At 35.7% G+C, this 22,579-nt stretch overlaps 1 protein-coding gene across 4 annotated transcripts in view; it reads right to left on the reverse strand.

The window, feature by feature from the left end:
- The window catches only part of REV1 (REV1 DNA directed polymerase), a 55,058-nt gene that overhangs the window by 15,705 nt on the left and 16,774 nt on the right, over positions 1-22,579 (reverse strand). Inside the window, exons 4-14 of one of the 4 annotated variants that reach the window (XM_062487882.1) lie at positions 22,244-22,412; positions 17,833-17,982; positions 15,024-15,736; positions 13,120-13,227; positions 11,499-11,615; positions 6,726-6,849; positions 5,636-5,764; positions 4,819-4,973; positions 3,803-3,922; positions 2,151-2,371; positions 989-1,161 (exon numbers count right to left, since the gene is read on the reverse strand). In XM_062487882.1, coding sequence (XP_062343866.1) covers positions 989-1,161; positions 2,151-2,371; positions 3,803-3,922; positions 4,819-4,973; positions 5,636-5,764; positions 6,726-6,849; positions 11,499-11,615; positions 13,120-13,227; positions 15,024-15,736; positions 17,833-17,982; positions 22,244-22,412 — 2,179 coding nt within the window. Of the gene's footprint in view, positions 1-988; positions 1,162-2,150; positions 2,372-3,802; positions 3,923-4,818; positions 4,974-5,635; positions 5,765-6,725; positions 6,853-8,290; positions 8,607-11,498; positions 11,616-13,119; positions 13,228-13,661; positions 14,958-15,023; positions 15,737-17,832; positions 17,983-22,243; positions 22,413-22,579 lie in introns of those variants that run through there. The other 3 variants (XM_062487883.1, XM_062487885.1, XM_062487886.1) reach the window with 3 other exon arrangements.

Raw genomic sequence — 22,579 nt, forward strand, 5'->3', positions numbered from 1 at the left:
GGGATGGGCAGCCACTACAGGGATCATCTGGACCAGCTGTGCTATGGGGAACACAGGTAGAATGAAATTTTATTACACTGGTAAATGCACAGAAGAAAACGATGGCACTTCTGATGAGAAACTTACACCCACACAAAGAAATGTAACCGTGAAGGTCAAGACACTTGAACAGATTGCCTTCTTGAACAGCGGAAACGTGAGACACTGGTTTTGACCTTACAATTTTTAGATTCAACTTTCTAAGCTCCACTTCAGAACTTCATTGTCTCTTCCTGGACCAAAAAAATTCTCTGCAGATTTATTGGTAAAATAGGACCAACAAGCTTCAACACTAACAAACTTGTCTGTACTAAGACAAATTACTCCAGTCCAAGCTGTACAATTCCAGAACTTGAAGTGGTCTCTCAGTCTCTGCAGCAAGTCTTTCTGCAAACATTGCCATATATCCCCTGTACTCTGGACTTGGAGGACTATGGTATTGTCAGACATCTTTCTTGACAAAGCACAATTTTCTCTGAGAACTGACTCCAACTGTCACAATCATTATGAGATCAATCAAGGAACAGCAGGAAGCCTCTCAAGAAAAAGGAAAGCACCCAACATCACACACCTCAGGGAGAGAGAACACTATGCAGCACCAAAACCTTTCAACTTGGCTGGTTACTGAGAGAAATCAATACTGCTGCGTGTGTGTCACAGTGCAGGATATAAATATGTCTTCTTCAAATACTCTAAGGAAACCCTCATCTCCAATATTGAACAAGCTGGAGAAAGGTACACCAACAACAGACAAGCATATTAGTATTACTGATAATCAGAACACCACAAATGCTAAACCCAAACACAGAGGAGTTTTGATAGTAATATTCTACTTATTTTGGTGCAAGTTTTATATATAGACAAAGTAGTTCCAAGCACTTTGAAATTTCTGTCTTGTCTTCCTATAAATTTTAGATTCTGCAGATGTGTGTTCATGCTTAATACTTACCTGGCAATATTATCACAGATTCCATGACCTCCGTATTTTGCAGGCTCTACTGGTGCTCCAGCCTTTCTGACCATAATTTTAAGGGTCAATCGTTTGCCCTTCATACCAGCAGCTTCAAGTCTACGCTGGATTTCTTCTGAGAGGCTCAGAAGGAAAGCTTCTGCTTCCTTAGGCTGAAGGGGAAAAACGAATGTTTAGATAATTACTACTTTTGAAATGCCAAAGGTAAATCATTAAGGCTTAATACAATCCAGATTGTGTAAACCGAAAAGAACAAGATGACTCTCAAGCAATTGTCTCATTTAACTTCAAGTGGTTTGTTTTCACTGTAGGTCACTTAATTTAGGTGAGATGGTAGATTCCTGTCCTAATGCTGAAAGAAGTCTTTAAAAAATGTATTTAGAAACCCCAACACAGAATTGCAAATCTAAGCACAAACCTAGAAGATGAAGAGCACAGGACTTAGAATCTTTTCCATCATGAGGAAAGCCAAGCAGTGGAACATGTTGCTCAGTCTTCATTCTTGGAGATATCCAATGCCAGACTGCAAAAAGTGCTGAGCTTTATCTAGTCTGAATGTTATTAGCTAAAGCTAATAACTTTTATTAGCTTCCCCTGCTTTGAGCAAAGGTCTGGACTACACTACACCATCAGGTCTCTTCAAACTCCTTTTCTTCCCTCATATTTATTTCTATAAATACTCAAGATCTCAAAAAAGTGCCGAGTTACTTTTTAAATACAATTTTGTTAATAACACTCCCCCGCAAACAAGAAGTATTTGTAAAACGTCTAATAAAAAGGTTGTATGGGAGCAGCTGTTGATTGTTTCAGGCACTGGCATCTTCGAATAATCAGCATTTAAATGAAAGAGAATGCTAGGTGCTGACAAATCTACTGCAGTTCTCTTTTTCTGTACCAGACTTGTATAACGAATGCAGAATAGCCAGCTAATTTTGTGCAAGCTTCTTTTCAGTCCAATACTTTTGTAGTCTCTCCTCCCATTTTATCGTTTGGTCTCCTACTTCTTCATTTTCCTCATTTCTATTTCATGGCTAAGATGGTGCTCTAACAGATCAAAGTGTAAGTGAAAATAATCAGAATATGAGAAGATTCTTCTACATCTGAAAGAAGTCACTGCAAAAAAGAAGCAAGTTTAATTTACCTGGGTAAACCTTATTCCATAGTTGATTTCTGCTGAAACAGATTTTCTTTCTTTTTCTGTACGAACAGGTCGGTCATCCAAACCACGACAAAATCTGTAGAGCATTTGTCCTGTTTTTGGACCAAATTCTTTCTGTAGTTTTGACATTGAAGCACACTGCAGATCTCCACAAGTTTTAATTCCCAAAGAAGCCAGCTTAGATTCCATTGTCCTGCCAACTCCTAACAACAAAGCAATTAGTGCTGTTAACCTTATACAATTTAAAGCCAGTTAGTTTCTGATGACATAAAATTTTTATTTTTAAACCTATATTAAGTCATATCACATTAACAAGTAAATATATATAAAATAAATTCTGCTGCATAAAACATGGTTTGAATGAAAACTTTTTGCTGTCATTTATGGGTGTATCATTAATCTGTTTCACATATTTAGTTTAAGATGTCACACTACAACATGTTTTTTTATTTTTGGGTAAAATATGTATGAATCCTACTTGGAAATTGTCTTGAGGTACTGCCTGTTACAGATTGTATCGCTCTGAATCCCCCAAACAACTCAGTCCAAAACAAGTGTACAACATGCAATATCATTTCCCCTCATGTACAAGTGATCTAATATAAATTGAAACAAACAAATATTTTCAGCATTGTTACACTGTTTTCTAGGTAGAAAAATAGCATTTCAGGTAGAAGTGATAGCATACCTTTATCACTTGTGCTTTGAATTACCAAGCACTGGAAATTGTAGGTATCCATGGCAACAACACATATGTAAGTGTGATAAAATGAAGTATATTTCTGGGCTTTGGAGAGGTGGCCTGTTACTTCCAGAAAATATTAATCTCATGAGTTCACACTACCATAGTCAACAAAAATTAGAAATCTCGGGTAATCAGATTCTATTCTTGATAATCTGTTTCTCTGTTGAGGCAGTATTATTAACACAAACACTGAAATGTTTTTACTCTTGAGCATGCAAGTGAATTCTGAAAACTTTAAAATGTTAAAGTCAAAGCACAGTACTCTATGAATAATATTCTGGAGGAAAAATAGCTCCTGTAAGTTATGCCAAAGAAAAATTACAGCACAGTTGTGCTGTAAATAGTGTTTGGCCACTAAGGGTTACACAAAGAGAGTTTTTGGCAAACCTGCACCTGTCTATGGATGCTATTTCTACCACTCTTCTATTTCAGTGTCTATGGCCACCTGTTTTTTACTGCCCTTCCTTCCTTTTTTAATATTCAACAGATAAAGATATTATTTTTTATATTTAACACTAAATATATGTGTATATATGTAATATATGCAGCCTGAGGTCAGCAGATCACTAAAAGCATAAATGAGTGCCCACTCAGCACTTCTTGCATCATGCCTGTGTCACATATACTATGTATATGTACTGAGTAACAACATAATTACATGCCAGGAAATGCTTTATGTTACAAAGCTTTCAAATACTCTCCTGGAACAATAAAAAAATGTAATAAAGCCAGTTTTCATACAGGTGGAAGCCATGTGTCTTTACTGTCTATCACATTTTGGATCATAAACATGGAATAACAGCTAATCCTATTTGATCTAGAAAGCAAATTTGTAGGTGAAACTGGTTTAGTATCAGGATGCAAAATGCCCTCTAAAAGACAGGAGTACCTGGAAGACTGGTAACAAGTTGCCCTCTGATAAAATCATCCACTTCTTCAGGTTTTAAGTGATACTGTCCATCTGGTTTTGCTTTACGAGTTGCCATTCTGGCCAGCAGAATATTGGAACCTGTAAAAACAACAAATTAAAGCGTGTCTCTGGTAACTTCTATCAATCCTCAAGTAGAATGCCACAGTTCAGCACTCAAGGAAGAAATGCAGGAAGTCAAATTCCTTAACTTTCAGCAAGAATTTAATGAAACAAATGTTACAGTGTCTACTTTCAAATTATCAGCCAGCACTATTTGCTATAGCAGCAGCGAAGCTGTAGTGCTAACTGCAATTGCAAAGTCAATAAAGGAAGAAATCTTAAGAGTTGTGAATTTCAGCTTGTTTCACAAGTGGATTTCACACATTTATATACACTAAGCAGAGGTAGGTACAGACACTCTAGTATTAGTTAGGAACAAAAAAAAAGGAGAAAGGAATGAGCTAAAAGGAAACAAATCAAGGAAGTCTTTTTAGATGTGTGATTTCATATATAATACCTACTACAAATCACACAAACCTTTACTCTCAATACCTTCTAAGAACTATGCAAAATCATGCCACCCTGTGAACTCTTACTGTTATCTCCATTAAGGAAAACAATCTGTGCTCCTTTTACTATTTACTGGAAAAATACAGTAGCATTTAATAAAAATGAATGCAAGAGTGAAATTTTAGCCTAGTGTTCAGAAAAAGGAGAAGTGATAGCTGGATAGGCCACTGACTTAAGAGTTGCACTTGATGATCCTTGCAGGTCCCCTCCCAACTCAGAATATCCTGTGATCTGTGATATGGAAATTTTATACATTTTTGCTTAAAATTCTCCAGTTATGAAAACTTTCTTGCATTTTTATTCACACTAATTTAATGTAAATGGCAACATAGTCCACAAACGCTTAGAAGTTTTAGCAAAATTAAATAGCTTTGATACATCAGCAAAAGCAGTCACTGCTTGTGAACAGAAATGAAGTTACTTACCCATTCCAACAGAAGCTGTGCATTTAGTTTGCTCTTTGATTTCAGTGCGGATGGCGTTTGCAAATTCATCAGGAGTCAGTCTGGTCTCTGTGAGGATTTCAGTGATATCCACTAATGCTTCATCACAACTGACTGCTTCAATGTTATGAGTATAGCTATCAACACAAAGTAAAGGAGGTGAAACACCAGCAACAGCTCACCATCTGTTAAAAAAAATATGTAGCAAATAAAGTCTTCCTTTTGTGGTGGCACTTCCCTGCCTATTTTGTATCACACACCACTTAGATATTAAAAATCCTAAAACAGCAAATTACAGTAATATTACTAATGTAAGACTAATTTCAACGTGCATCTTGATTTTAAAGGAACAGCTGGAGAAGGAGTTGAATACTTATTTTTCACTGACAATAACAAAATTCCAATTTTTTTTCATGTGCTTTTGAAACCAGAAAGTAGTTTCTAATAGATGTTACTCTAATAACCCATTCTTAAACTACTCAAAAATCACCTCTTGGAAGGATCTCCCTTCTAAGCAGGGATCTGCTTCACACTGTGTAAATCATTAAAAATTTTAACAGTGGCTCATTTGAAAGTCAGATGACGACTGCTTATAGGGTTTGGCTTGAGGATAAAAGAACGCTCAGAAACATGGTGCTCAAAGTAACAAAGATACTACAAGAGCTCAAACAGGAATAGCTTCACTGAAGCTGAAGAGTGGGAGATAAAAACACAAAAAGAGTAACAGCATTCAGTAGTGGCAAAGAAAATATGCTTGATAGCCATACCACAAAGATCGTGCAAACAAATAGCACATTACCTTGCTAGTGTTTCATATACTGTCCGTGCAACTTCTTTGTATGCATCAAAATCATATGAAACTGCTTGAAGATTTGGACACAACTTTTTTGCTTGGCCAAAAAACATTCCATTCTTTATACCAACTTGTCTAAAATTAAATAATAAAATAAACCCCAAGTAAGCACAGTGCAAACTTTTCCACAAATAGGGAAATTTCAACTTAATTATTTGTCTTTTCCCACAAAAATGGGAATAGGAATTCAGTCAACAGGTAGAAATTTAATAGGTTAAAAAAAAACCAAAACTGCAAATAGAGCATTTGAATTAGCTGTGTATTATGAAGCCGCGGAGCATGAAAAATCTCCACTTAGGAAAATGCTGAAAACAAAGATTCCAGAAAGCACACTTGGTATGTTCTGTTTCAAATTAAAACCACACATATACTACAGTGACTAAGGTAGCGAGACCTTACATTCCAAGGTGCAAGCTTACATAATTAGGCTCCTGTTAATAAATAAAATCTTTTACAAGATACAAATACAGATAGAATAGAGATACAGATAGAAAGCTGCCTATCCTAGCAAGGCTAAGAAAGCTACCAACGAAGAAATAAGTTCTGGAGTATTATTTCCATCAGGGAAAACCCCCTGTATTTTGAACACTGTGCTTATATTTATTAAAGTTGTTTCATATTCTAAACCTTTCTAAGTTAGGTCACTGGAGATGGTCAGCAAAGTCTGCAAAAAATGGTTTTAATAGTCACGCTTTCTGTTTGAAATTAAACCTTCAGAATGTGTCATTAATTCTATAAAATACTGCCAACTTTGATACAAAGACATGACAGTAACAGTGAAAGGTACAAGGTTTTTCTTCACAGGCTTTATATTTCAAGTTATAGGTAGGCTGGGTTGAGAGCTACTGAACAGCATCTACCAAGCAGCAGCATCCACAGGGAAGAGCTTCTGTTAAATTCTAACAACCTACATAATTATAACTTTTGAACAGAAACTTCTTCTCTATATATATTCTAGTAATAACCACTATTTTTGGACATCTTATGCCTATCTGTATGGGATTTTCAAGCAAAATACTGGCTAACTTTTACCCACCTGGCTTCATAACTACAAGAAGCTATTTCAGCCATGGATAGAACAGTGAGATCAGCTCCATTGATATGTGTAGAATCCAGATGCTCCCAGACTGATGAGTCCAACTGATCAGGTACTTTAATTTCTGCTTAAAAAATAAAATTTGCCTATGTTACTCTTCCTAAGAGTTCAACAAAATGATTGCAAATCAAATAAAAATTACAGATTTTATTTTATATAATTTCTATACTGTTATCTTTTGAAGAAGAGGTTCTTAATACTATATCGATTCATATTGTAGTCCAGAAAAAAACCGAGACCCTTCCCCAGTAATGTCTCTCTGGATAGGTCTGTATATACTATTGAGAGCAACGTTAACAGAAAAATGGTGTTTCTATTCCCCCAAAATTAATGGACAGCAGCTCGTTGGTGACTACGTATACCATAATGTAAAATAAGAATGACCTTAGCTTTACTGCCCATAAAAATGATCACACACACACGGCTGTTACAACCACATCCTGCCAACAAATACAAGACACCAAAAATTATTTAACAACTGCCTGACTAAACAAGACAACACTTAGCTATGTCCTTTCATACAAAATGCACACCTGATATCAGAACACTGAAATTTCATGCTGAACATAAATCCACTTCATACCATACTTAAAACTATTTTTCTAATAGTCTAGATGCTACAAAGTGACTTTTACAAAGTGAAAACTAAAATGCCAATTAGTTGAAATAAAAAACACTAGCTAGAAACTTATATTTTCTTTAACACTCTTATGGGATATGAACTGAAAAAAACTTCTGCTTTTATTTACTAATAATACTCTTATTAGGATATATCAATTTCTTTCAGATATCACCACAAACTCATCTTGGAACAAAATGATACAATTACAAATACTGCAACCTCAGACTTAAAATAAGACAGACCTTCCTAATTCAGTAAAATTTTAGTACATATTCTTACATAGATTTTAAAGGATCCTCCAGGCCGACTGGGTACTAGGTACTAGACAGAATTCCATGACACTGAATAATGGAAACAAGCAAAATATTTTCTAGTTCTGTTTGGGTTTTTATGGTATGTAAACCTTGAAATACTTGCTATACTCTAAATATGGATCAGCTTGAAGAAAATCACTAGATAAAAAACCTGCTATGCCTGCCCAAACTCCCACCAGATCAAAACAACGAGGTATCATATAGATAAAATGCTTCTATTTATTTAAAATGAAATCAGCTATGCAGTTCTTTTTCATTACTGTAGTCTATTTAATACCATACACCTTTGTAATATAATAAATGGGAGTTTACTGCAGAGTGCCACAATGCCTAATTACATTCCACAGAACTAACAACTGACACACAGACAACTTGACTAGAAGGAAACCTGGTGCTATGTGCACATATGAGTAGCTATCAAACCAGAGGAAATGGTGTAATGAGTGAGTGGAGATACCGGGGTAGAGCCTAACTCATGTGAAAAACTGCTTTTATTCAGAATTTCTGCTAAATTTGTGCACTTTTTAATTTCTTAAATTCTTAAATTTATGATGAGCTGAATAAGTTACCTAAGATGTCTGCAACTGAAAATTAGAGCAAAATTATGCCCCAAATGAAGATAAGAATGACAAGAATAACTTCTTTAGTCCATGCCTTCCTGTGCCCTGGCCTGAGATGATGCTGTCATCTTGTCTATCTTCACTGGATTCGTCGACTTTTTCCACATCGCAGCAGAGCAGATCCCCCCATGAGCTGATGGAGTCACTTCATGTGAAATTCAGGGCAATGCAGAACACATTGTCCTCAATGGAAGGCAAGGTAGAGAACCTCTCATCAAAAGCTGGGAAACTAGACAGGCACATGGTGAATGTGGAGCAACGGATGGAGAAATCAGAGGCCAGGACCCAAGTCTGTGAAAAAGAAATCGCTGAGAATAAATCTGTGACTAATATGATGGTTAAAATCTGCTGCTCTTTAGAATGAAAAGGGAGATTCTAGGGTTGAGGGAAAGGAAGTCTAGAAAACATTCACATCTTGGGCATCCTGGCCATGGAAGAGACCCCAAAATATGAATCCTGATTAACGTACGTTAATCTTTTATCTTTAGAACATGAATGTTAAAGATGGCACGTATGTAGAGAAGTAATTTCTACTATCTAGAAAGCTTATCTTCAATTTGGGGATTTAGGGTGAGAATGGTATCAAGTTTTTAAATTTAGAAGTTAAGCATTTTTAGATGAATTAATACAAGAAAAAGAAAGTATTTCATAAAAGACTGAAGATTCTATTGATACTAGATACTTGTCTAGCAATGCAGATCAAAGTCAGGAACCAATATCATTAAAGAAGTAATTAAAAAATAAAAGAAGTAGCTGAAGCAGCAGAATTCAGTGTTTTGTCAAAAGTGATTCATATGGGTTTGGGGTTTTGTGTTTGGGGTTTCTTTTTAGTTGCATTTTTGTTGGGTTCTTTTTTTTAGGGAGTGAGGTGCTCTGTTTCTGTGGTTTTGGTTGGTTTGTAATTTGGAACCTTTTATCAAATAAGCAAGATCTGGAGAAGGCAATGTCAGAGAACAGCCTGGAAAGTATGAAGCACCAAAAACTGAAGTGGGTTCCATGTTGAAGCATGGATGTCAAAATATGCTTATGCTCTAAGCTCCTCCCAACTACCTTTCTACTTCATTTATATAACATGTCCCCAGTGTGTCTGTTCTAACAGCTTAGTTTACCATTCTGTGTTTTTGACATTTTAGAAAAAACATTTTTGCATGTAATGCTTGTGCCTACTGCACCTCTATTTCCCTCTGGCATGGCACAATTAAACACATGCTGTCAAGTGTGTCCCTTTCTAAGATACTGTGATGTCTGAGAAGCCTAATCAGCCATTCCACCTTTACATCTAAGACCATAACTAACTGTAACTTCTTTACTCCAAAAGGAAGACAAACCATGTACTTCTGAGAAAACACAAGCAGAAACAACAGGTTTGGGGTTTTTTTAATTGATAAAACAAGTGTACGTGGAGATAAAATAAACAGAGACTCAAAAATATTATGAACTGTAGCTAATGAAACAGAAGAGTGTTTGGAAAAAACCCTTTCACCAAAACAACAGGCTGTACTATCAGCCTAAGTATCAAGAAAGAAAGAGCTAGCTGCCTGCCTGCGTGCAAATCAGCTGAGACTGGATGCTGAAGTTAAAGAAATGAATGTGTGATATCCAGAAAAAGCTGCCACAGTAAGAAACTGAGCTTGTTACACAATGAGGTTGAAAGCTGCTATACACTTAAGCAATAAATACAGCAGAAGAGATACTGCTGAATTTGTGAATCAAAAGAACATGCTAGGTATCAGCTAAACTGTAATTCAACCATCTAACTCTCAAACCACTCAGTTGTATAAAGTCATACCCTTATCCAGTTCAAGGCCCTAATAACAGTTACCAAGTCACTGTATATACTGAACTACCAATAAATATTTCATACACAAGCTCTACTACAGAAAATCCAACTCCATAAAGACCACAGCTATCTTTGTCTGGAGCATACTGAAAGTCTTTAAAAGCTTAAAGACCAGTGGGTTCCACAAACATATGTTCTACCTCAGTTTTGAAGTGTTCTTAAACTACAGCAAAAATGACAAATGAAATGGCATCTGTTCCAGTATTACGTTGCTTCTAAATGTCTTCAAAAATCCCCAACAACCTGTCAAAGTACTAAACAACCAAGGAAGACCAACCTGTCTTTTGCACCATCTTGTCTCACCAAAATAAAAGACTGAGATGTAAACTTTATAACAACAGTACTTAGTACCACAAGTTTGCTAAAAACTGCGTATACAAAAGAGCAAAGGAGAAATTAAACTTCCAAGTCTAAATCAAACTTAAGTAGCAGCTACCCCTCGTACATGCACTTTTTACCAACTTTGTGGTAAGAACTACGCTTCTAGATGATTAAATACTAGATGATTAAATTGTTAAATTATAATCTAGATTATTAAATTGTTACTGGACACTTAAGTTGCCAATGTTTAGCAATGTATTTTCTCATACTAAAAGTTCAGGCAGTATAATAAAACCTATTAATAAAACTTTGGTTTGTATTAGTCTACTACTACTTGAGGACGCACAAAGTAACAAATTTCTAAATTACTGCAGGCAAGTATGGAATTCTCAAACTACAACAGACGCCCTGGTTTTCAGAAAACAAAGTACTGAAGAAACAGAATTCATGAAAATTGCACAGACTTTCCAGAGACCTAAAACGCTCTACAGACTACCGAAATTCACTCATTGTCACAGATATTCTACATTTGCAACTCAAAAGCCAACTTCAAACTATCAGTTTCTCACTGGCCATGTACTGTTGTTACTACTTTTATAGTAAAAAACCCCTGTAAGTAGACTTCTAAAATTTATTTTGCGCGTTATTCTCTATACTCAACTTCCTGAGAAAAAAAGTGATCCTGGACAACCTGTATTTATTTTTCATTTTAAATAACTACTTAGCATTCTATCTTACATACAAAATCAAGAAAGTGAGTAAAACCTAAAATTACTCTAAAATGTTTTACCCATGCTGAGAAAAGCTAACTACCAAGAAGCCACAATGATATTACTGAGGCCACAGAGCACCATGTTGTCCAAAGGTACTTCTTTTCTGAAATTCCCCCACATGAAAGAAATAAATTTATCCATGGTACATTTTATTAATAGTTTTAAAGAAAAAGTCTTTTATAACAACAGTTAAAAACATACATACAGACAGACTTGTTTGTACCTGCTTTGCCATTCAATAGCTTTTTCTGGTAATATTGCTGTTCAAGCTGGGGGTTTGCACCAGGGCGCAGCAGTGCCTTTCCTGTACCTCTGTTACTAGTAACAGCTACTGGCTTTCCTGTGGAGAAAAAATGTATATACTTACAGGTCAATACCTATAATAGCTTACATTTTAATAACAGTGCAATTAGGATAAGATCATAAGGATTTAAATTTACTTTTTATAGTTTCTTTCACGCTCAGATTCTCTCAAGGCACTAAAGAAGGAACAGCTATGAAAGGGCCTTGGAATTGTGACAACAAATCTGTCTTAACTGCAGTCGCATGTGAAGAATAAAAGTTTTTCAAGAGTGAAAATACAGCCAATACTAGTTTGTCTTTAATAACAAATATAAATGGAAGCTGTGAAATTTCACCAATGACTGAATGATTCATTAGCTTAAGATGCAGCAAACACTGGACTGATTCTAAATACTTCAACATGTCTATTAGCCTAAGTAAATCAGAAAAACATACACATGCCAAAACACTTAGTTCCACTTACTTTAACTGTGCAAACCAAAATTTTTTTAGTAAACTTCTGACTTTTCTGTAATATCAACACCTCCATGGTGTTTCCAAAGGAAGTTAATTTATGCGCTGAAAGTTCTGGCAAACTTCTGTGGAACAGAAGTATTTGCAGAAAAGTCCTACATTTTTGGTTCCAGTAACAGAATTTGCAACTTGGCAGGAAATCAAGTTTTTAAAGAACCAAACATAGCAGGAGAATCTTTGATACAGCTGCTCCTGCCTTTAGACACAAGAGAGCAATGGAACCACATGTACAGCTTACTCTTTTCCCAAAGTCTGTGACAGCTGGGAGTGTAAGATGGTCACCACTACAAGTCTTCAAACTTGTGCACCCTTGAAGTTCAGTGTTTACACAGAACCAGGATCTTCACTTCTGAATGGTACACTTGTAAAAATCAAACCCACCAAAGTATTCTAAGGTGCTCCACTAACTCTCTTATGTCTTAAGGATGATCACGCAACACAGACTTCTAGATACCAACTGAACTGCTGCTGAATCTTCCAGATCTTTTAATATCTCATGTGTAACAGCTTAGGGAGGAAAGGAAAGAAGCAGCAAATTTCTCTTGAAGAATATGCGTTGGGCAGAGACAATTAATTCTCAACCCTGACCTTTCCACTTTTCTAGCCAAAACAATCTTCTTAAACTACTTCAGGAAGATTATTAGGATATCCCATTTTCTTTTATTTTCCTTTTTTTTAATACAGTGCCCAAACCCCACTTTCAGTATAACTGAAATTTCCAATTTCTAATATGGTAAATTAAAATCACAGTTAGTTTACGTACAATGTCACAGAGAATAGTTACTACAGATTTTACTTCTTTCTTCTTACTTTAGATACTGAAAGGAGGTAGCAAGGAGAACTCCAGTTCTCTTCTCCCCTTGCTTTTGGATTGTGAGAAAATAAACAGGAATATGAAAGTTGCATGGTCTAACTACTGAAGATGTAAGAAAAAATATTAATACACCAAATTAATTTTATAATTGTTCAAGTTTGATTTTTTAAAAGCTTAACTGAGTAAACTGTAACACACAGACTTAAATACCAACCTTTGAGATCTGGTCTATTTCGGATAGCCACAGACACAAAGAAGCAATCCATATCCACGTGCATTATACAGCTCTGTGGCTTGGCTGAGCTCGCAACAGACACATTACCTAGTATGAAGATACACCAATAGAAAACTTGAACCCTAATTTATACACTTTGGTACTACTCACAGTAGTCATTAAGGTCTATTATCATGTTTTTACCACTTCTAAACAATAAATATTTTTGTTTCCTCTCACTGAGAAGGTATTTACACTGAGAAAGATAAACATAAGCTGTAGACAAAGAACCTAAACAATGAATTAACTTAAGAGTTTCTATTTTTTATTTTCTTATAATTAACACCTTCTACCCTAACAATTTCCCCGAATCCAAGGAGATTAATGCATGTTGTTGGCATTGGATCTTAATTTTGCTATATTAACACCGAATCAGGAAGAGAATTTTACTCCTTTTCTTCATCAATCTGAAGACTGCTTCAAAAGATAAAAATGTAAGTTTAGCTGCACTACAAGCTACCATTATTCTTCACGAAACATACCACAATTAGTTTTTCAAGTTCCATGCAACTGGATTTTGTCATTGCTGTACTCAGACGCATGCAAACATTCAGCAAAGATGAGCAAGGTCACTCCTCACTGAAAAAGGTACATTCCTAAAACACTAGAAATGCTTTCTGCAAGTTCAAGTCTGCATGTCTGTGTTGCTGACCCGCCAAAGGCAACAATATCTAACAAAAAAATAACTTGAACAATGCATAAAATGTAACAGTGAAAAAAATACTTCAATACATTAAGTGAACTGTTCTACTTAACATCTGAGTCAATTACTGAGTAATCAGAAAAATAACCTCTTGGTTTTAATCATTTACATTTTGAACTCATTATTTGAAAAATAAAGACTGTTTTATAATGGATGTATTTACAAATCAAGTGATCAAGTTAAGGAGCTGCTACTTATCAGCTGAATCACAGGCATTAACAATTTGAATACTCTAGGCCAAATCAAAGAGAAGACAAAAATATATTAGCTTATACCATATTTTGATTTGAAGAAACACACGTTAAGTAGTTCATAAGCTAACATGTTTGATAACTGGGGTGACCTAACACAAACACAGAATCAGTGAATTTATTATTGTTAAATTTTTTTGATATGGCAATTTCTTAAGCATATTTTCATATGATTACAAGTGAATAATTTTACAGCACAGGAGTCAGAATCTCTTTAATGGTACAGAGCTAACCTTTTAATTTAATAAGACTGTAAACAAGAGACTCTAAAGATGCAAAATATTTTATCTGTAACACTTTGACTGTGATGAATTCTACATTTTTTTTTCACTTTGGCCCTTGATGCAATGACATAAAATATTTCTCTTCAAGCCAGGTTCAAAAGTCTCTTATGACACTACTACCCAATTTAACAGACCCAGAGCTATACAAAACTCTTACTAACAAAAAAAAATTAGATTTTAACTCATGTCCAAATGTTACTCATCTTTTAAATGCTCATGCTGAACAGTAAGGATTTTTTCTTCACTTTTTTCCCCCTGCAGATTTTCACACAGTAACTACAGATTTGTGTATTTAGATATACATAGTATTTTTCTTCCTTATCAATTCATGTATCTTGGTAAAGTCAGAAATACTATTTCTACAAGGAAGAATTGAATATAGACCAGAGTATCACATTAAGTAACATTTAAAGTTAAAAAAACTCAAACAAAGCCAAAAGCAATTGCATCCATTAGTTTTCACTGCACCAAAGTCATCAAGTTTTTCCAGATAGTCTGACTATAATACGAATACTCAATGCTAAACTATGTAGTCTCATTTGGATATTTAATGTATGAAGATATAAGGCATCTTCTTAACATAAACCTTCTTAAACAAGTATCTACCTGTGTCAGTTTTAAGTGCAGACCTGCCTGTTTTCCATTTTTTAAGTTTTTCCCTTCCTGGAAAGACACCGCTGTTTTTTCTCTGCAGGCTGTTGACAAACTCTGTCAATTCACACTTCCACGTTGATATATGATGCAGTCTTGAATGTGAATAAAAATCAGAAATAAAACTACAATCTGAAGGTTTGGACACAGGTAAGGAAGCTGCCTTGCTAGGAGCAGGTACAGAAGTGCTTTTTGTGCTTGAAGGCCCCTGAACAGTTGAGTGGTGAGCACCATTTATTTTAGCATTACTGTGCAAAAATGAAGATGAGGATGAGTTACTCATAGTCCTGTGTGGACTCCACAAAAAGTCTGTATTTTTGTTGCTTTGCTGCAACTGCTGCACTGTGCAGTCTCTAAAGTCAACCATGCCTTTGTCAGTCTTCCCCTCCTCCTGCACAGGGCCTGGAGACAACCTGCTTGCAACACCGTTGCCAGAGGGCACCAAGCAATCCTGTGTCTTTAAGGCACTGGTAGAAGTGTGTGTGTGTCCATTAAAAAGGGCAGTGCTGTCTTCATGAGATTGAATCCCATTTTGTTTCCATATGGGAAGAATCTCCTCCAGCTCTGTAAATCCAAAATCATCACTTTCTTCTTCCTCTTCTTCATTCCAACTGCTTATTCCATTGGGTGTGATTTCATTTTCCATTTCATACTTTTTAATATGATTTCTGAAACAGATACAATAATTAAATACCATATTTTAAAAATAAAACGTAAATCTAAAATTAAAAAATAAAATCTTTCATACATAAAGGCACATTTACATGTAATTTCAAGCTTTTTCTTCCTAATTGTTGTCAAAATATAATTCAGTTACATTCCTAATACAAATTATCTCAAATTCTGAGCCAGTCAATAGGACAAAAATATAACTATTTAAAAGATTTCATGTATTATTAAGTAGGAATTTACATGGGAATGACCAGGCTCACAGCAGAAATGCTATTCCAAGGCCTTTAATCTGGCAGGCAGTCTCCAACTGAATTACAATAATTATTTATTTGTTAACACAACTGTACTGCCACACACAGCATGAATGCTGCAGGAATACACAAAATATCAGGAGTTGTCCTTCTATCAAGAGATGTGATTTTCCTTAACTAGTTATAAACAAACAAAAGTAAAAGAGAAAGCATACACAGAGAACTATTTTTTTAAATTATTTTAGATTACAGTTAATTTTATTTTTTCTTAATGAAAAATCTGTTCAAGCTCTAGAAGTCAAATGTATACTTAGCATTGATAAAAACCACAAACTAATTTTCAGCTTTTAAGCATATAAACCAAAGTATTCTGCCACAAGTGCACTAGCAGAAAGACAAAATTTTCATTCAAAAAATTAACTCTGGAAATGAAAACCAAAGTCTTCAAGAATTCTACATACTCTTGATCTGCTGGAAAAAACCCAACAAACCCAACCATCACTCCCAAAGCTAGCAATTTAAGTACACAAATAAAGGTGGGAGAAAATTGGCTATTAAGTATGCTACTGAAACCAGAAAGCCAATTAAGTGGGAAACAATTTGGTTAAGATTATCAAAATATAAATTACAGTAAATATAGTATTTTTGAAGAGTTGTGTGGTCAAAAATGGTATATTCAGTGGTACATGCTTAGTGAATAGGCAGGCTTTTAAAGTCTTATTTTTCAGACCACACTGATATTTTGGGAAGTCTGAATATTCTTCTCATTTTGGAAATCTGCAATTTCAGAAACAATGCAATAGTAGGAGGCGATGGTGATTGTACCACTCATTATTTAAAATATGGGTATGAAATACTGCTTAAGATATTAATTTTATGAGACTGGTTTTATTTTCCTAATGCAACAAATCCCACTTATATGGTGAAGTCTCCTCAGCACTATGCATGATTGCATTGTAAAAAAATCAGCAGACTGTGGAAAAACTCAGATCACCAGCACAAATCAGAAAGTATAGTATCTTGCACAGTATCCTTGGCCCTGTTTGAGTAGTAGTGTTGAACCAGATGACATCCAGATATCTTTTCCAACCTAAAAAATTCTATAATGTTATTATTCTTGCTTATAAAGAACAAACATATATTTCTGAAAAAGATGCAGGAATCTTATCTTAAAAAATCTATAGAAAAGTTCAAGTGGAATGCTTCTTTCCAAATTCCAACTCCTCTGCCAGTTAAAAAGTTTCACTGGTGCTTTCTCTTCAAGTCTCATCTCAAAGTCTCAGGTCTCTTAGGATACTTTTTAATATTGTAATTTAATTTTTCAATCCATCTTCTCTCTCAGGCATGACTTAAACCTTGGTGCTATCATATATAATGTATACTGTGACTTTCCTTTTTAAGAGGCTAAAGAAAGAGATTAACAACTAGTATGCATTTATATTAATTCCTAGGCACCTTCAGCAAAAGTAGTCACCAGCTTTTTATTTTTGAAGTAAAGGCTTACTTTTCAGTGTCACCAATCAGAATACTTTAATGCATGCCTGTTGCTTCCTAGGTCTATTACATCTATTACATTGCTTCCTAGGCCTATTACATCCTAGGACTCCTAGGTCATCTTATCAAACAAATTTTGTAGTCCAAAGACTAGAGACAAGGTTTGGAGTCAAGGTAACTGAGTTCTTTCCTCAACTATTCATACAGCTATACCTTACTTTTAAATTTAAGCACTTCAGAGCTTGCCTCTTACAAAGCTGAAATGAACTTTAAAAATGCTATTTACAAATGCAAACTCATTATGGGTGAATGATGAGCATCTGCATTACAAAATCAGAAACACTTACACCCTGTTGAGATCTTTAGCTATATTGCTTGGACCTGGCATGGCATCTTCAGGTTTGCATATGCTTTTAAAGTTGAGACCTTTCTGAACACTTGACTGCTTGGTGTAAAGCTGATATGGAATGTGTGAAAGGAGACGTCCAGCTTTAATGCTGAAAAAAAAAAAAAAAGAACAGGTTACTGCTTAAGAAATTTTAAAAAATCCCAACCTTCTACGCTAAAAAACCTACCCTTATATGTACTTGTAGTGCATTCCATAACCCCATTCTCCCCCTTAACTGGATTGAACTGAGAAGTAATTTGTGGTGTGGTGACTGGTGCAACAAAAGGCATTTGCAAAGATGTGTTGGCCAGTTGTCTACATCATTTATCTTTCCAACTGACACACACAAACCCCAAATATTTAATTTAAACAAAACAGTAAAAAAACCCCTAGGTTAGTGGTCCAGGTTATTCCACCTGAACAATGCTGACTGAGCTCTTTAACATGGAACAACCTAGGGTAGAATTTGAAAGAGGTCAGCTAGGATGTGGTACACTGTTAAAAATTAACTACTTTTTCCACTTCACAAGGCTAATTACCCTGTCTTGTAAAAAATTCACTGAGGCAAGCTAAACAGAAGAATAATTTCCAAAAAGACATTCCATAAATATCTACAACAATCATTCCAGTTATTCCTACTGTATTCCAGTCTATCTCCCTCTTCTTTTTCCTCTTCCACTGAAACTGCAGTTATACTTGAGTAACTGCTAAATTCCTTAGGGAAGCCACAAACTTGGAAGAGAAATAGTCTCAAAAATATACCACAGGATGATTTAATCTCTCCACCCCAACAACTGTTGCTCACAGCAGAGATAACAGCCTTCCAAGCCTACACTTCACCTCTTCTTTGTATACAATTCTTCATATGGAATATGGGCTCAGAGGTGCTTGGACTTCTTCCAGCAGAGGAACCTCTCCCATATCAAAGCAGATTAGTTATTAGTATTTAGTTTTGAAGAAAGAACTGGAGTCAGATTTTAAAGATAATTGAGCTCAGTGTTTTTCTGTTCTTCAGCACCTGAATGCTTTCTCTTGCTTGAATCTGTACTACTGTCAAGGGAGCTGGACAGTAGAACAAAAGCCCTTGGGAGCTTTCTGGCTGTAATTAGAGAGAATATAGTAGGAGATTGCATTTCCCAATTAGATAAATTAAAACTACTTAAGTATACACATACACCTGGTAAGGTTTCTGTGGAAATGGGATAGCAAAACAGCCCCAATACATCAATTAAATACTGCTTGATACATGAATATATATATAATTGATAAAGGAACATAATTTGCATTAAACATCATCAAACAGAGTTAAAAATAGACCTGGGAGAGTTCCAAAGCTTTCTTGTACACAAAGTGGTAATGCAGCAACTGAGTTTTTAACAATGCCTGATTTGACTGTTTCTCAAAAGACAGTGTGAAATGTAGGTGCAAAGACACCTTGGTAATATTTTGGAGTAATTGCAACAATTTCAAGATGATTAAACAAACCCATATTTGTTGAAGAACTTGTTCGTGACGTCAAGGTTTTAGCTACTGGAGTAGCTGCATTATTACATCAACAAACAGTTGTTTTTTTCCAAACTGCATTAAGATGTAGCAATAGGAATACTAGTTTAGATGCATCCTTCAACATCTTTACCCATTTCAGGCTCCCTGTGTCACAGAATTCATAACTACTAAAAAAAATAGGTTGGAAAGGACCACTGGAGGTCTCTAGTCCAAACACTGATCAAAGCATTATCTTTAAAGTCATATCAGGTTGCACAGGACTAAAAATCCATCCAAATCTTGAGTGTCTCCAAAGGCACAAATTCCACAACCCTCTCTAGGCACATGCTTTACTGCTTACTCTCTTTTAACTGTGAAAAATCTTTTCCTGATAGTTGAACTTTTCTTTGCTGCAACTTGTGGCTATTGCCTCTTGTCCTCTTGCTGTACATATTGAAGAAATATCTGGCTTGATTACCTTCATAACCTCCATACAGGTAATGAAAGACTACAATTTGACTCCATCCTAGTCTTTTCTCCAAGGAGAACAGAACCAGCTTCTTCATATCACATGCTCATACTGGTGGCACTCCTTTGAACTGAACACTGCAATTGTCAGTACTTATCTGACTGAAAAGCCCAAAAACTGACACACAAATCCAGATTTAACTTCAGAAGTGCTGAACAAACTGGAAGAGTAACTTGCCTTGAACTGGACTGTGGTCTTTATCAGTAAGCTGTTAGCCTTTATCTCCACAAGGGCACAACTGCTGCTTCATGATTATGTTTTAGGGTAAGACTTGAGGGTCCTGGTGGATTATAACAGTGTGTCCCAGCCAGTGAGTCCCTAGCCTGTTGGGTTGCACAGAACTAATTCTGTCTTGTGTTCAGGACTCTGCATTTTGCTTTGTTGGATTTTATCAAGTTTCTGCCATCCCATTCCTACAGTCTGGTGATGCTCTCCAAAGGGCAGCCCTGCTCTCCAGTATATCAACTGTTCCCTTCTAAATCATCCACAAACTTGCTGAAGCTACTTTTCACTGCATTACCAATGTCCATGCTGTTAGTGAAGACGTTAAACTGCATCTGCCCCATTATGAACCCTTCAGAAATGCTCCTTGTGGCTACTTGCTAGTTTGACTCTGAACTGCTGACCACTATGGTGACCAAGGCAGCTGGGCCAGTACTTACATCCCTCAGCCAGCAGCCCACTATCCAATTCATATCTCCCCAGTCTGTCTTCAACAGTGCAACAGGGGACATTAGAAAGAAAGTCTTTACTGTGAGGATGGTGAGGCACTGGAACAGATTGCTCAAAGAAGCTGTGGATGCCCCATCCTGGAATGGATGAGGCTTTGAGCAACTGCAGCCAAGGTCTAGTAGAAGATAACCTTGGCAAGGTCCATGGCAAGGAGGTTGGAACTAGATGATCTTTAAGGTCCCTTCCAATTCTATGAAATTGGAAACTCTACATCTACTACACTGATTTTCACCAACTTCTCCACTGAGAATGTAATGTGGTATTCCATTTACAGAGAAGGATTATTTAATCACTGCGTATTCTTTAATACTGTTGAGAAGGGGAAAAAAATAGAGGCGGTTGTGAAATTAGCTTTTATTTTAGATTCTGATATGAACCCTGTTCTGTTGAGACAGTGAATTCCCCCATTTCCTTGTGCTTAAACTCATTCATCTTTCTATACTTGGTTCTTCTGACTTATTCTACAGTATAACCTTCCAGAACCAGGATGCAGAACCTGAACACAAGACACCAGAATAAAAATTTTAAGAGATTTCACATATTAGGTTCTATCAAGTCTCTACTGAATGCATACAAATTGTCTTTCCAACCTAGTCAAAATCATAGCAAGCTCTAATGGCACCAATGGAAAACAGTCACATCTTCCACATAAAACCACACCTTCCATCAGTTTTCCAAGTCCTTAAACACAGGGATGAGGCCCTAAAACTGTTGGGAAAAAAATAAAAATCTATCTGAAGTATTCTTCTTTGTACTCTTAAGCTGAGTAAATTAAAATGTCTAACTAAAGTTTAAAAATTGACCATAAAGATACGTGATATGAAACAGCTGAATACAAAGGAATGAAAATCGGCAAACTGCACGTAAGATTTCACACATGCATTGCAGAACAGTTCCTTGCCTGTTTCTGCTGGCCATGTAGGAAAGAGGCTACTTAAGAATGGCATGACACTGGCAGGATAATTTCTAGAACATATTCCTGTTCTATTTCCTGAGGCTTCCTCAGATGGAAAAAGAGAGATGCAAGCCACATTACCTGCTCTGAACTTGGCTATTGTCTTTACAAGGACAACCTCAGTGGATTCTATATATTCCAGTGCATGGAGAAACCAAAGAACATAAATTCTTTGTAAATAAAATGTGTACTCTTTTTCCTTTAGTTTTTATTATTTTCTTACAAAGTCACAACACAATAAATGTTTAGATGGTTTAGTTCCAATTTTATGAGAACACTTTTCAATTGACATCCTTCTTTATGTACAGATGACATGAAACTTATGCAATACAAGACAGGAGATTTAAAACAATCACACAGTAGCTATTTAATATCCTGAGAGGAAGTCTGGTCAATTGGCTAGATATTACATGGAATTAACAGGATAATGTTCAGTTTCCTAATATGCTTGAGACTTTCTGAATGTTCTTGGCAAAGTTTCTCAAGGAACCTAATAAGCAAATCTTCAATGTAACAATGGTATTTCTACTCAGCTGTTCCACGACTTACTTATTTTAAACTAAACAGTAATCTCAAAATGCAATCTTTCAATTTTTTCTCCCCAGATTTTTCTTGGTTATTTTTTTCCTCAAAACGGGAAATCTCCAAATGCAGTAGACCTAAACTTACCTTTCCACAATCCACTCTGGCCGAACTACTTTTTCTCCTTTCAATTCTTTTATTTTGGCATTTGGAAGATTGGTGGCAATAATGTGAGTTGTTTTAGATCTGGAATAGTACACATGGTATTGGCCTCCATGTAACATCATCAACCGTCTTAATTCATCAGCTGAGGGATCTATAAAATTAAAACCAGAAATATTCCTGTTTAGTATCAGCAAATACAGTGCAAAAAATAACTTCAATTGATAAATATGATGCCATAGTCACAAAGAGGGCAAATCATTGTTTTACTGTGAAAAAAACCCATACAAGTTCTTCAAAGAACAAATCAGAAAAAACATT

The sequence above is a fragment of the Cinclus cinclus genome, chromosome 2, assembly GCF_963662255.1.
Source record: "Cinclus cinclus chromosome 2, bCinCin1.1, whole genome shotgun sequence".
Taxonomy (NCBI): Eukaryota; Metazoa; Chordata; class Aves; order Passeriformes; family Cinclidae; genus Cinclus; species Cinclus cinclus.